The sequence below is a fragment of the Pseudorasbora parva genome, chromosome 18 (assembly GCF_024679245.1).
Source record: "Pseudorasbora parva isolate DD20220531a chromosome 18, ASM2467924v1, whole genome shotgun sequence".
In the NCBI taxonomy this organism is placed as follows: domain Eukaryota; kingdom Metazoa; phylum Chordata; class Actinopteri; order Cypriniformes; family Gobionidae; genus Pseudorasbora; species Pseudorasbora parva.
This window is the reverse complement of record NC_090189.1, coordinates 2,840,320-2,855,378: the sequence shown is the minus strand read 5'-3', so window position 1 is coordinate 2,855,378 and position 15,059 is coordinate 2,840,320. Positions and strand designations below refer to the sequence as shown.

Genomic DNA, 15,059 nt, shown 5'->3' with positions numbered 1-15,059 from the left:
AAAGGCACCCACAAAAACAAAATATGGACCCAAATCACGAGTACTGTTAATAGTGTGGAGGTTGAGAAGCGCACCCCAGCAGTTCAAATAGCTGTTTGGATGATAAATTACCATCACAATGCATTATCTTACAGCACGTTTTGAAAAAATTTGCATTTAATTTCGTATCACGGCACATGTATTGGGGTGTACAAAAGTGATGATGATGTGATGTGGAGTAAGATTCATTCACATTAATAATTACATGACAATTTGTAAGATTCTTCTTCTTATTATTATGATTGTTATTCTTAATGACGCTTGTTATTTAGAAGGAGAATGTCATTTTTATTGATTTTATTATTATTTAAAAGAAGAAAGTAATTTTTATTATTTTGTCAGTCTGAATTATTTTAGTCCCAGTTAATGCGCAGCTGCCGGGCCAGGCGGGCCTGAAACGTCAGATAAAGCGCACAGGCTCGCGACTGGAGGAATACATATGCCTAAAAATCAAACGCTTTGGTAAAGTCACACAAATTAAACATTGACGTTCATGTTGCACAAAAATAAACACTGAATGTTGTTGTTGTGGTTTTTAACAGTGGGTCATATAGCATATCTTGTCAGTGCGTTTTGTGGTGTTATGACTTGTTTTTCTGCGCATTTTCCCACTAACTCAAACGTGCGTACACCACCTCCTGAGCTGGCGGAGGATTTGAGCGTGCCGTACGCCAACGTCCATATTGATAAATCTCAAAGTCACCGAGGGTTTGGGTGTACGCAAGGTGTACGCTGGAAATTTGGTATATGCACTTTTGATAAATGAGGGCCAATGTGACTCTCCTGGCAAATAAAGGTTAAATAAAAAATAAAAAATAAATAAAAATACATTTGAATGGGAGTGATATTTGACCAGTGACATCAAGAATTAGCATTTTAATTAGCTTAGTGAAAATTGAATTTTTGATATCAAGAATCATTTCATGGGAATGAATAAAAGTCAAACCCACTTGCCGCATGACCGCGCAATTATCTGAGATAACTCAATCCAGCGCTACTAATCATCAACAACAGGTGTGTTTGAAGAACCTAATTAGCCAGATCATGATTAGCTCGATTATATCATCTTGGATGTGTCATTTGCTCTCAAGCCACATACGAAGAACAGACTTCAGACCAGAGCTTTAGCAATGCATCACTTATCCATTGTGCTTTCACTGCTTGCCATTATTGGGCAGCATGTGAGCGGTCAGACCAGAGACTTCAGCTCTTGGGTGTTTGTGCTGAATGGAGGACCCTGGGGGGATTGGAGATCTATAAATCTGTGTCCCGATGGAACGTATGCCGTAGGGTTTAATCTGAGGGTAAGTTGGGCATTGACTTTGCTAATAGAGGGGTATTTTAGTGCTTCAAAGGTTCTAAACTGAGTTCTTGTTAGTTATATCTCCAGGAAACTGCACCTGGTTTTTAAAGTGTCTGTAATACTAAAGAGTATGATGATAAATGTTACTATGGGTTGGGTTGGTGTTAACTCTCTTTCAAATGAAAGCTGGTTTCAATGTTGTTTTAAGGTGGAACAACCTGTTGGGAATGGTGACGATACAGCGCTCAATGGGATTCGTCTTCTCTGTGCCGATCGGTCCAAAGGAGTTTTACGTGACCTGTTCCCAACTGAGTCCCACTCAGGATTGTAATGACTTTTGATTATTAGCAATTCTTGCATTTGTGTTTTAAACTAGAGAAGTAAACTGAGGATCTTTTAGTTTAGAAAACTGATTTGATTGTGAAACCTGTCTCTTCTTCAGCTGGGGTGATTGGACACGTGATAAATTTTGTCCTTCTGGATATTTGACCGCTTTTCAGCTGAGAGTCGAATCTCGCCAAGGAAGTGGAGATGACACGGCCGCAAACAACGTCAGGTGAGCATGTTTTTCTTTCTCTTTAAGTCCAAGCTTCTGGGTAGCAACTCCATATGAAATGTAAAATTGCAATTTATTTTCTGATATTTGTTTTTGAATATTTAAATTCATTCTGAGCCGCAGGTGTCTTTTAAAAAAAAGTTTTAATTTAACTATAATGTAGGAATAGCAAACGTAAACTCACATTTTTGAATTGGCATTTCTGCTCCAAACATTGCAGATTTTGAAACTTTAAATGCAGAACTCAATTGCCATATTACATATCCAATTGACTATTGCCACCTGTGAACTTTTTATTTATTTTTTTGCTGTTTCAGAGCTCCTCACACAGTGATACAAATGCGTGAGGGTTAAACTGTGGCTCATTATCAATGTTTGTCTTCCAGTTCGTTTCTATTCAAAGAGAACCTTAGGAATAATAGTGTAATGTAAATGTGGGATGTGACATGAACTGCAGTCAATTATAGAGCAGGGTTCCTCAAATCTTGCCCTAAAGGGCCAATGTGCTGCAGAGTTTGGCTCCAACCCTGATCAAACGCACCCACCCATGATCTTCTACTGATTCTGAAGACATTGATTAGCGTGTTCAGGTGTTTGATTGGGCTTCGAGCTAAACTCTGCAGGAAAGTGGCTCTCATGGGCCAGATTTGAGGATCATTGCACTACAGTGTCAATCACGTCTGTGTTTTATGAGTGGTAAAGTGTTTAGTTAAATCTCTGCTAGGGATCTAGAAGAATTGACTTGATTTGAGACCTGAATGGTTTGGTAGTTTTAGAGCCTTCTGAATGTGAAATGAACTGTGCCAAGATGAACGCGTGTGACAAGAACTGTTGTGGAGACTCCGGTAAGGGCTCCGAGTTTCATCCAAAAACTTTATTAAAGTTGGGCACTTGAATACAGGTCATTGGTGAGCATTTGGTTTCAAGTGTGTGTGAGAGAAAATGGTACAAATGAGATGCTAATTATAACCTTTCCATTCTGACCATAAATGGATTCAAACAGAAGTGGTTGTTTGCAAATCTCTGACATTCACAATTATGATTACGTAGCATCCCAATTATTTTAGCATGGCTTGGAGCAACATCTGTACCTTAATATAACAATGCACTGTAGCACATGGCTTTGTATATAGCACGTTAGCTTTCTGAGGTTGATCGACAAAGAACGTTGTTTTCGGCAAATACTCTTACAAGGTTAATGCAACATCAGTATCATTCAAGGGAAAGACTTTTCAAAAACTGCTGGCAACCATGTGTCTGACTGACATTCTACCCAACAGCACAATTAGATATTGTATTGTCACTTTTTTTTTTTTGTTTGGTCTTTTTTTTTTTTTTTTTTTTTTTTTTTTTTTTTCCCTCAGGTTCAAATGCACTGACGGTACGGTGCTGGAGGGTGACGGCACATCCTGGGGTGATTGGGGCGAGTGGAGCGGAACATGTGGGGCAAGACGAATCTGTGGCCTCACCACGAAGGTAGAAGGAAAACAGTTAGGAGATGACTCCGCTCTCAATGATGCTATCATGTACTGCTGTAATTAAGGTGACGTGACACTGACTCAAACACTTGGACTGACACTGCAGATCAACTAAATCTGTTTTTCTTTTTCAGGCGTATTAGGACGACAGCAAGAAGAATTGATCATATTATAAGAGACCATGACCCATGTCTTTCAACAGTAAATCTAATGCTCAGTCAGCTGGTCATTATCACAAAGCCTAACTGGACGATCAGGTTATTTACTGTACATCCCGCCTGTTAGAGTCGAACTTGTTCTTCTAAAGACTCCTGAACTTCTGCTGTCAGTCAACGGGTGCCAAATATTAGCATTAAAGTCTTTCTAAACAGAACCTGGTAGTGTCATTCTTCTGCTTTACATCGGATTGTTCATTCCATTAGTGCATGTGGCAGATGCTTCAATCTAAAGTGACTTGTATTGAATTATTAAAGGGGTGGTAACATGATTTCACTCTAACTTCAGCTAGTGTGTAATGTTGCTGTTTGAGCATAAACATCTGCAAAGTTGCACCGTTTAAAGCAAAAGGAGATATTTTCTAAGGACTACAGCCTCTTCCTCTAGGGTTGGTGACATCACCAGCTCCAATGTTTACATAAACCCCTGTAAGAATGGATTTCACCTGAGAACAAACACAAGGGATCAAAGCTGCAATAAGACACTTATCTGAGTACAAGAGAACGGATTGGACCAGGTGGAATCTTGTTATTTCCTCGCTCCTGCGGAGTTATGACCCTCTGTCTAAGGGTCACACAAACATGCAAATCTCAGATACTGCCACAAGCTGTTTGTTGTATGGTCACTATAAATACTTTTGGTGTGATTGGTAACCAGGTTTCATTCTCACATCAGTGGGACAGGTTACATTCCTGCACCAGTGTCACGGATCTGCTGGGCTCCTCCTCTTTGCTCTTTCCTGTTCATTACGTCTCCCCTACAGGTAATGGAGCACAGGTGTGGTGTGTTGTGCTGGTGATTGCCTCAAGGATCGCGTGTGATTGATTCCAGTATCTTGGGCTTTAAAGATCTCTCCAGAGCTGGTTGAAGGGCCGCCGCCTCTTCTTCTCTCCCGCACCATTTTGACATTTTTGTTTCCTTTTGCATGACACTTCAACTCACTTATTGCATACATGTTTTATTTCTCAACCTAACATATACACTGACTTTATTTAACTTGCGTTGTTCATTATTTATCTTTAATAAATATATATTTCTTTAAACGAACACTCCGCGTGGTCTTCCCTCTCTGTTTACATAGCCTGGAGTAGGCAGAATGTAACACCGGTAAAACAGGTCATAAAGAGACAACTGGGTTCGTTTCTCTGGTGTAGGAGATGCTCATTTGATAAACATTTGCTGTCAGCCCCCAAGGATAGGTGGGACCATTTGGGCATGAAAAGTACCAAAAGCTGCATAAATGTTTGGGTGTTAAATGTTCTGGTTGAGTATTTAAGGAGAAGGGGCAAACCAATCAGGGAAGCATCTGTATCCAGAACTTCCCACACTGTTATGGTGTGTCTCTATAGCCAGGTAAATGATGACTCTTTGAAACTGTTTACACTATTTTATAATTGAGTTATTGTATGCTGACTAGTTGTGTATAATTGTCTTTTAATTTATTTTTGTTTTTGCCTGGCTAAAACAAACATCAACTTTGATTTATCTTGTATTATTCTAAGGCTGCTTCTTTTAGTATGGATCAATTGGTGTCCTTTATTACCACAGATTTGGTGCCAGGATTGATCAAACCGTAGGACTCAATGACTGGAGCATGGAGCACAGCATTAGGGATAATCTGACTTCTGACTAGCACTGTATTAGCAAATTGCAGTTCCTGTGATTATTATTCCCATTACGCTTTAAGATGAGTGAGCAGATGCAACCATTTAAAGGTAAAATATTCACTCTGTAATCCTCTGACTGATATCAGAACTGGCCAGTATGCGGCCACGAGCAAATGTAATTCATGAACATGTCTCTGAGCGATATCGGGTCCCTTGATGAACGAAGAAAGTGAGAAGTAGAGATACTCAGAGAAATCAAAGATCTAAATTAAATCAAAACTAATCATACGATCAGCCGTAAATTTATAAATGTAACTCGTATGCAACCCTCGGTTGAGTTGAGACCAAGATCAGAGAGAGCTGAGTCCGAGTCAAGACCGAGTTCAGAGAGGGTTGAGTCTGAGTCGAGACTGAGATCAGAGAGGGTCAAATTTGAGTCAAGACCGAGTTCAGAGAGGGTCGAGACCGAGTCAAAATTGAGTCGAGATCGAGTTCAGAGAGGGTCGAGTCCGAGTCGTGACCGAGTTCAGAGAGGGTTGAGTCAGAGTCAAGACCAAGTTCACAGAGGGCTGAGTTCAGAGAGGGTCGAGTTTGAGTCGAGACCGAGTTCAGAGAGGGTTGAGTCAGACTCAAGACCGAGTTCACAGAGGGCTGAGTTCAGAGAGGGTTGAGTCAGAGTCAAAATTGAGTTCAGAGAGGGTCAAGTTTGAGTCGAGACCGAGTTCAGAGAGGGTTGAGTCAGAGTTAAGACCGAGTTCAGAGAGGGTTGAATCCGAGTTCAGAGAGGGTCGAGTCCGAGTCGAGACCAAGTTCAGAGAGGGTTGAGTCAGAGTCAAGACCGAGTTCAGAGAGGGTTGAATCCGAGTCGAGACCAAGTTCCGAGAGGGTCGAGTCCGAGTCGAGACCGAGTTCAGAGAGGGTTGAGTCAGAGTCAAAATTGAGTTCAGAGAGGGTCAAGTTTGAGTCGAGACCGAGTTCAGAGAGGGTTGAGTCAGAGTCAAGACCGAGTTCAGAGAGGGTTGAATCCGAGTCGAGACCGAGTTCAGAGAGGGTTGAGTCCGAGTCGAGACCAAGTTCAGAGAGGGTTGAGTCAGAGTCAAGACCGAGTTCAGAGAGGGTTGAATCCGAGTCGAGGCCAAGTTCCGAGAGGGTCGAGTCCGAGTCGAGACCGAGTTCAGAGAGGGTTGAGTCAGAGTCAAAATTGAGTCGAGACCGAGTTCAGAGAGGGTTGAGTCAGAGTTAAGACCGAGTTCAGAGAGGGTTGAATCCGAGTCGAGACCGAGTTCCGAGAGGGTCGAGTCCGAGTCGAGACCGAGTTCAGAGAGGGTTGAGTCAGAGTCAAAATTGAGTTCAGAGAGGGTCAAGTCCGGGTCAAAATTGAGTTCAGAGAGGGTTGAGTCCGAGTCGAGACCAAGTTCAGAGAGGGTCAAGTTTGAGTCGAGACCGAGTTCAGAGAGGGCTGAGTCCGAGTCGAGACCAAGTTCAGAGAGGGTCAAGCTTGAGTCGAGACCGAGTTCAGAGAGGGTCGAGTTCAGAGAGGGTCGAGTTCAGAGAGGGTTGAGTCAGAGTCGAGACCGAGTTCAGAGAGAGCCGGCGCGATCATATATACAGTCTTGTTCAAAATAATAGCAGTACAATGTGACTAACCAGAATAATCAAGGTTTTTAGTATATTTTTTATTGCTACGTGGCAAACAAGTTACCAGTAGGTTCAGTAGATTGTCAGAAAACAAACAAGACCCAGCATTCATGATATGCACGCTCTTAAGGCTGTGCAATTGGGCAATTAGTTGAAAGGGGTGTGTTCAAAAAAATAGCAGTGTCTACCTTTGACTGTACAAACTCAAAACTATTTTGTACAAAAATTTGTTTTTCTGGGATTTAGCAATTGAGTTATTGTATGCTGACTAGTTGTGTATAATTGTCTTTTAATTTATTTTTGTTTTTGCCTGGCTAAAACAAACATCAACTTTGATTTATCTTGTATTATTCTAAGGCTGCTTCTTTTAGTATGGATCAATTGGTGTCCTTTATTACCACAGATTTGGTGCCAGGATTGATCAAACCGTAGGACTCAATGACTGGAGCATGGAGCACAGCATTAGGGATAATCTGACTTCTGACTAGCACTGTATTAGCAAATTGCAGTTCCTGTGATTATTATTCCCATTACGCTTTAAGATGAGTGAGCAGATGCAACCATTTAAAGGTAAAATATTCACTCTGTAATCCTCTGACTGATATCAGAACTGGCCAGTCTGCGGCCACGAGCAAATGTAATTCATGAACATGTCTCTGAGCGATATCGGGTCCCTTGATGAACGAAGAAAGTGAGAAGTAGAGATACTCAGAGAAATCAAAGATCTAAATTAAATCAAAACTAATCATACGATCAGCCGTAAATTTATAAATGTAACTCGTATGCAACCCTCGGTTGAGTTGAGACCAAGATCAGAGAGAGCTGAGTCCGAGTCAAGACCGAGTTCAGAGAGGGTTGAGTCTGAGTCGAGACTGAGATCAGAGAGGGTCGAATTTGAGTCAAGACCGAGTTCAGAGAGGGTCGAGACCGAGTCAAAATTGAGTCGAGACCGAGTTCAGAGAGGGTCGAGTTTGAGTCGAGACCGAGTTCAGAGAGGGTTGAGTCAGAGTCAAGACCAAGTTCACAGAGGGCTGAGTTCAGAGAGGGTCGAGTTTGAGTCGAGACCGAGTTCAGAGAGGGTTGAGTCAGACTCAAGACCGAGTTCACAGAGGGCTGAGTTCAGAGAGGGTTGAGTCAGAGTCAAAATTGAGTTCAGAGAGGGTCAAGTTTGAGTCGAGACCGAGTTCAGAGAGGGTTGAGTCAGAGTTAAGACCGAGTTCAGAGAGGGTTGAATCCGAGTTCAGAGAGGGTCGAGTCCGAGTCGAGACCAAGTTCAGAGAGGGTTGAGTCAGAGTCAAGACCGAGTTCAGAGAGGGTTGAATCCGAGTCGAGACCAAGTTCCGAGAGGGTCGAGTCCGAGTCGAGACCGAGTTCAGAGAGGGTTGAGTCAGAGTCAAAATTGAGTTCAGAGAGGGTCAAGTTTGAGTCGAGACCGAGTTCAGAGAGGGTTGAGTCAGAGTCAAGACCGAGTTCAGAGAGGGTTGAATCCGAGTCGAGACCGAGTTCAGAGAGGGTTGAGTCCGAGTCGAGACCAAGTTCAGAGAGGGTTGAGTCAGAGTCAAGACCGAGTTCAGAGAGGGTTGAATCCGAGTCGAGGCCAAGTTCCGAGAGGGTCGAGTCCGAGTCGAGACCGAGTTCAGAGAGGGTTGAGTCAGAGTCAAAATTGAGTCGAGACCGAGTTCAGAGAGGGTTGAGTCAGAGTTAAGACCGAGTTCAGAGAGGGTTGAATCCGAGTCGAGACCGAGTTCCGAGAGGGTCGAGTCCGAGTCGAGACCGAGTTCAGAGAGGGTTGAGTCAGAGTCAAAATTGAGTTCAGAGAGGGTCAAGTCCGGGTCAAAATTGAGTTCAGAGAGGGTTGAGTCCGAGTCGAGACCAAGTTCAGAGAGGGTCAAGTTTGAGTCGAGACCGAGTTCAGAGAGGGCTGAGTCCGAGTCGAGACCAAGTTCAGAGAGGGTCAAGCTTGAGTCGAGACCGAGTTCAGAGAGGGTCGAGTTCAGAGAGGGTCGAGTTCAGAGAGGGTTGAGTCAGAGTCGAGACCGAGTTCAGAGAGAGCCGGCGCGATCATATATACAGTCTTGTTCAAAATAATAGCAGTACAATGTGACTAACCAGAATAATCAAGGTTTTTAGTATATTTTTTATTGCTACGTGGCAAACAAGTTACCAGTAGGTTCAGTAGATTGTCAGAAAACAAACAAGACCCAGCATTCATGATATGCACGCTCTTAAGGCTGTGCAATTGGGCAATTAGTTGAAAGGGGTGTGTTCAAAAAAATAGCAGTGTCTACCTTTGACTGTACAAACTCAAAACTATTTTGTACAAAAATTTGTTTTTCTGGGATTTAGCAATTGAGTTATTGTATGCTGACTAGTTGTGTATAATTGTCTTTTAATTTATTTTTGTTTTTGCCTGGCTAAAACAAACATCAACTTTGATTTATCTTGTATTATTCTAAGGCTGCTTCTTTTAGTATGGATCAATTGGTGTCCTTTATTACCACAGATTTGGTGCCAGGATTGATCAAACCGTAGGACTCAATGACTGGAGCATGGAGCACAGCATTAGGGATAATCTGACTTCTGACTAGCACTGTATTAGCAAATTGCAGTTCCTGTGATTATTATTCCCATTACGCTTTAAGATGAGTGAGCAGATGCAACCATTTAAAGGTAAAATATTCACTCTGTAATCCTCTGACTGATATCAGAACTGGCCAGTCTGCGGCCACGAGCAAATGTAATTCATGAACATGTCTCTGAGCGATATCGGGTCCCTTGATGAACGAAGAAAGTGAGAAGTAGAGATACTCAGAGAAATCAAAGATCTAAATTAAATCAAAACTAATCATACGATCAGCCGTAAATTTATAAATGTAACTCGTATGCAACCCTCGGTTGAGTTGAGACCAAGATCAGAGAGAGCTGAGTCCGAGTCAAGACCGAGTTCAGAGAGGGTTGAGTCTGAGTCGAGACTGAGATCAGAGAGGGTCGAATTTGAGTCAAGACCGAGTTCAGAGAGGGTCGAGACCGAGTCAAAATTGAGTCGAGACCGAGTTCAGAGAGGGTCGAGTTTGAGTCGAGACCGAGTTCAGAGAGGGTTGAGTCAGAGTCAAGACCGAGTTCACAGAGGGCTGAGTTCAGAGAGGGTCGAGTCCGAGTCGAGACCGAGTTCAGAGAGGGTTGAGTCAGAGTCAAAATTGAGTTCAGAGAGGGTCAAGTTTGAGTCGAGACCGAGTTCAGAGAGGGTTGAGTCAGAGTTAAGACCGAGTTCAGAGAGGGTTGAATCCGAGTTCAGAGAGGGTCGAGTCCGAGTCGAGACACTGCTATTTTTTTGAACACACCCCTTTCAACTAATTCAACTAATTGCCCAATTGCACAGCCTTAAGAGCGTGCATATCATGAATGCTGGGTCTCATTTGTTTTCTGAGAATCTACTGAACCTACTGGTAACTTGTTTGCCACGTAGCAATAAAAAAATATACTAAAAACCTTGATTATTCTGGTTAGTCACATTGTAATTAATTAATCGAAATTAATCGCATTTTAATCGCATATAAATATTTGACCTGAGGACAATGAGAAGTAATTTTTCACATGTATTTTTAGTATACCATTGAATAATGGCTGAATACATAAGCTTAATCAACAAAATATTGTTTATTTATTTCAGTCCAGCAGACCAGCGAAATGTTTGCCATTAAGTTTAGCAAAAGCATATTTGTGATATTTGAGGCTCGATGTGCTGCAGTGATACGCGAATTCCTTGTTGTATAGCTTGCACACAACCCTGCTCTTGACGACGCTTCCATTCTTTCGTTTTTTAAAACAAAATTTCCCATCAACGGGGCCAAGCAAAGCAGTCTCATTAGCTTCTTCGTTCATGTTCACTCATGCCCTGCGTCTCAATCAGCTCCCTAGTTCACTAGTCAGGGCACTGATCAAGACATAAGTCAATGGGCTGACTCCCTGATCAGTGCCCTGACTACTGAACTAGGGAGCTGATTGAGATGCACCCATGGTTTGTTGTTGTCGTGACTCCGGAGCGCTAGTTGGTGTTCCAGTATAATCGGTCCGTCGAAACTGATTAATTGAAAAACGTTCCGCAGTGCAAAAATAAATGTGGTTAAATTTTTTATTTTTTTGCGTAATTAATTAACGCGTTAAAGTCACGTAATTAATTAATCTTAATTAACGCGTTAAAGTCCCGGTCCTAATATATATATATATATATATTAGGGGTGTAACGGTTCACAAAATTCACGGTTCGGTTCGATACGATACACTTGTGTCACGGTTCGGTTCGGTACGGTTCGGTATGTTTTAGATACAGCAAAAAGAAAAAATTGGCAGATAAATTACCTTTTTTATTATTATTTTTTGTGCCGTGCGTGTTGCGTTGCGTGTGCGTTGCAGGAGCCCCACACGCTGTAGTGCTTTCACATATGCTGCGTTTGCAGTCTGCAACTGATCCTGTTGCATACCACAAACACAGCATTGATTCATTATTTTTTTATTTAAAATCCAAAAGTTTTTACTGAACATGCCTCGTCAGAATTCCAATTCTCTTTGTTTACTCTTTAATACAAGTCAGGTTACGTAGCCTACTACATTTAAACAACATTTTATTAAGTTCATTTATTCATATTTATATACTTTAGATTTAGCTCACACAAGTGGCAAAACATTTAAACATAGTTTATAGCCTAAATCACAAACATTTTAAATTAGAAACTTACAATAGTATATTCAAAAACAGCCGACTCTCGTCTTTTCTTTCGTTTTTTACACCCTTTTAAAAGAAATCCTGCAGGTCAAAAAGAACTTTGCTTTTCACCTCCAAGAAAGTACGAGTGCTATCCATTATGGCACTTTTTTTTAACCTAAATGCCAGGTAAGGTGTCGTTTTGTTGCTTTACTTGAGAAAAAAAAAGCCATGTTGACTTTGAAACAAGAGTATATTTTAAATTATATGCATCTGTGGTGAAATTACTAGATTTTCGCGTCAGTACATGTTTATTTTAATGCGAACAATGTTCTATCACTTTAATGCAGCAGTGCAGCGCAGCAAAAAATAGACTCGGTACGAAAACGATCAGTGCACTGCTGCAGACGCAACGCTCCTGGAACGGACTGACGGACAGCATCCGCGTGCAGTGTAGCTGTCATCCGTTAACATGGGTAGCCTACGGAAAAAAATACGCACCGCACACGTCACGTACTGCAGACGGAGTATGTGTGAAACGGGCGTTAGGTCTCATATCCGCGGCTATAAATGGACCACTCGCCGCGGTGATGTCTTTTGCCATTTGAATAAGTTGGAAATGTCTGTCTAAATGCTGCAGGGATAGTTTGTGGGATAGTTTGTGGCTGTTTCTCCTTTTTATCGTCTTGTTGTCGGCGTAAATGAGTTGATTGACATGACATGAATTATTCGCTGCTGTACCATCAGCAAATGCGACATACCGTTGTTTTTTTAATCCATCACTCTTGCCAACACCATCATAGCTTACAGAGAATCCAAAGTTCACCCAAACACCAGACCTGTTGGTTATTGGAGGATCTTCTATTTCTGGTTTGTTAAATGCAATAGCCATTTTGCCACGAGCATTCAGCGCGTAGCCTACTGAGTAAGCGAGCACCTGACTGAGCAGCCTAAAACATATTCGGTGTTTTTTTTCTTTCTTTCACTTCGGCGGTGTCAGGGGCATTGGCTGTTATGTCGTTTTGGTTATTGGGCTACCTTGTTGAACGCATATTATTATATTTCACACACTTTTTTATTTTCCAAATCTAATTAATTAGTCAAAGAACCGTTCGGTACACAATGCGTACCGCGTACCGAACCGAAAGCCTCGTACCGAACGGTTCAATACGAATACGCGTATCGTTACACCCCTAATATATATATATATATATATATATATATATATATATATATATATATATATATATATATATATATATATATATATATATATATATATGCAGGGCCGTGCAGAGACCCTTGGAGGGGCAGGTGCTCAAAGTATAAAAGGGGCACATGGAACAAGGCTTTTAATCGGGCTGTGCTCAAAATATCAATACAGCAATATATTGTCACACATTCCTTTCTGATACGCGTTTCAATACACATGTTTCTGTATTGATATGGCAGCAAATGCTGTAATGCAGTTTTGATAAGAAACCTTTAAAAGGTCAAAAGTTAAAAAAATATTTTAAAAGTAAAAAAATAAATAAAAACTTTCCACCTATTAATAACTCTGGGATTAGAAACTGTTATACTTACTACTGTTAGTAGTAAAGAACAGCTTTTATAGTAAACTGTAGGTAGGACATGGTCCTTATTCAAAATCAACGTGGCCTGTTACGTACAGTAGGCCCACTCAATAGTTTTATTAAACGTCAGGTCAGTATCTGTGGCTATTTTCATGGCAAAAACTGAATTACAAATTTACAAGAGTTACATTTATGCAATAAAAATAAAAACCAAGTAAAAAAACACACACACAAAAACAATATTATACAAGATTTTTAACATTAACTTCTAAAACCTTTTTCTGGTAAAATCTTAATCTTAAATTCCTAAATAAATCCTTTAGTGGGTTTGCTGCCTTTGCTGCTGATACTGCTGGAGTATATCTGAGACTATAGACATTAAAACAAGCGCTAACACTTTACTTTAAGGGGTGTGCATAAGACTGACATGACATGAGTTTTTATGTATGTTTATAACAACTGTCACTAAGTGTCATGCGCTCAATTATGTCATTTTTAATGCAAAGATGACATTATGTGAGATGTCTTTGTTAGTGATAGTGACAAACTTAAATTTAAAGTTGTCATAACAAACACATCTCACATAATCTCATCTTTGCATTAAAAATGACAATTTAGCGAATGACACTTAATGACAGTTGATATAAACTTGCATAAAAACTCCTTCATATTCATAACCTGGGTATTTTCATACCTTTTCCTGAAATCTACTAGGGCCTTATCTCATGTACTCTGCACTTTGATGTTAGGTCAGGTTCATTTTATATTGACATCAATATTTTAAATAATACATTTTAAAGTATTATGTCCAGAGATATATTATTGAGTTTAGAGGCTATAGTGATTTTGCTGTTGTAAACACTACTGTTACAGAAAAACATATTTTTTTAATATTAAAATTAGTGCTGGGAATCGATTTAAACAAATTAACTAATTCATCACATTTTTTCTGTAATTAATCAAGATAAATCACGATTTAAAAACATGGGCGTTTGTAATATTTTGATATTGTAATCATTTCAGTTACTCTCCAAATTAATGTAGAAACAATTTAAAGACAACATATTGTAAATATGTGTTGTATTGGCATCTTTTTATGAATGAAGGCCAGTATCACTGATACTAATGTCTCTATGAAACATTATGACATTGCATTACAGTATAAATGAAAGTGAAGGGGGGAGGACATAACTGTTTGGATGTGTGTGTTCGTTTTAGTCTTTTCTATCTGTGCAGGTCCTCTTGCTTAGGAGCAAGCTGAATCCTGCCGAGGAGGACAGGAGGATGCTGACACTAACGAACAATCTGAAGCAAGCTGACAAAGAAACATGTTGTACCCCTAATGTGAGTGAAAGGTGTGAGAGCCTCGGAATGGGGACTGGTCTTTTTAGTGGCCAGCATGTCCGTGATGAGGTGAAGAGACAAGTGTGACCCGTCAGGGAAGCATGAGTCACCACTCAACCTTCCATAGAGACCTCACTTGTAGACCAGACGTGGTGGTATTGGACCCCACATTGGTCTTAAAAAGGGGGATTGAAGGGGGGAGTGGGCCGACACCCTTGCCTCTTCATCATATGCATCTTCATTATATGCATCTTATCCTTTTGAATGATTTTTAATAACCTCATTAATTAAATAATCAGTTATTATCCTTTCAAAATAATGAATTACTGACAATCAATTTTATTTGATCATTAATACATTTAACTATTATTTAATATGATTTTGACTCTTTGTCTACTGTATGGTGTCTAATTTGCTTTCCAGAGACGGTCTGACAAAGACAGTCTGAACCCTATCTATGTGCCCTGACATAGATAGCCTGACCTCTATCTCTGGGTCCTGACCAACAGAGCCTTGGAGAGAAAGTTAGATCTTCCAAGAGGTGAATCCTGCCTGTTGTTAGTAACCCCAGGACAGGAAGGGGTGGGAGGATTTGAGTCTCC

At 40.7% G+C, this 15,059-nt stretch overlaps 1 protein-coding gene across 1 annotated transcript; it reads left to right on the top strand.

The window, feature by feature from the left end:
* Positions 1 to 1,116: 1,116 nt before the first annotated feature.
* LOC137046351 (vitelline membrane outer layer protein 1 homolog) lies at positions 1,117 to 3,749 on the top strand. Its single transcript, XM_067423527.1, has 5 exons — positions 1,117 to 1,343; positions 1,551 to 1,669; positions 1,785 to 1,898; positions 3,263 to 3,441; positions 3,511 to 3,749. Exons 1-4 carry the CDS (start codon positions 1,170 to 1,172, stop codon positions 3,438 to 3,440), a joined length of 585 nt encoding a protein of 194 aa, XP_067279628.1. The 5' UTR covers positions 1,117 to 1,169; the 3' UTR covers position 3,441; positions 3,511 to 3,749.
* Positions 3,750 to 15,059: the final 11,310 nt, after the last annotated feature.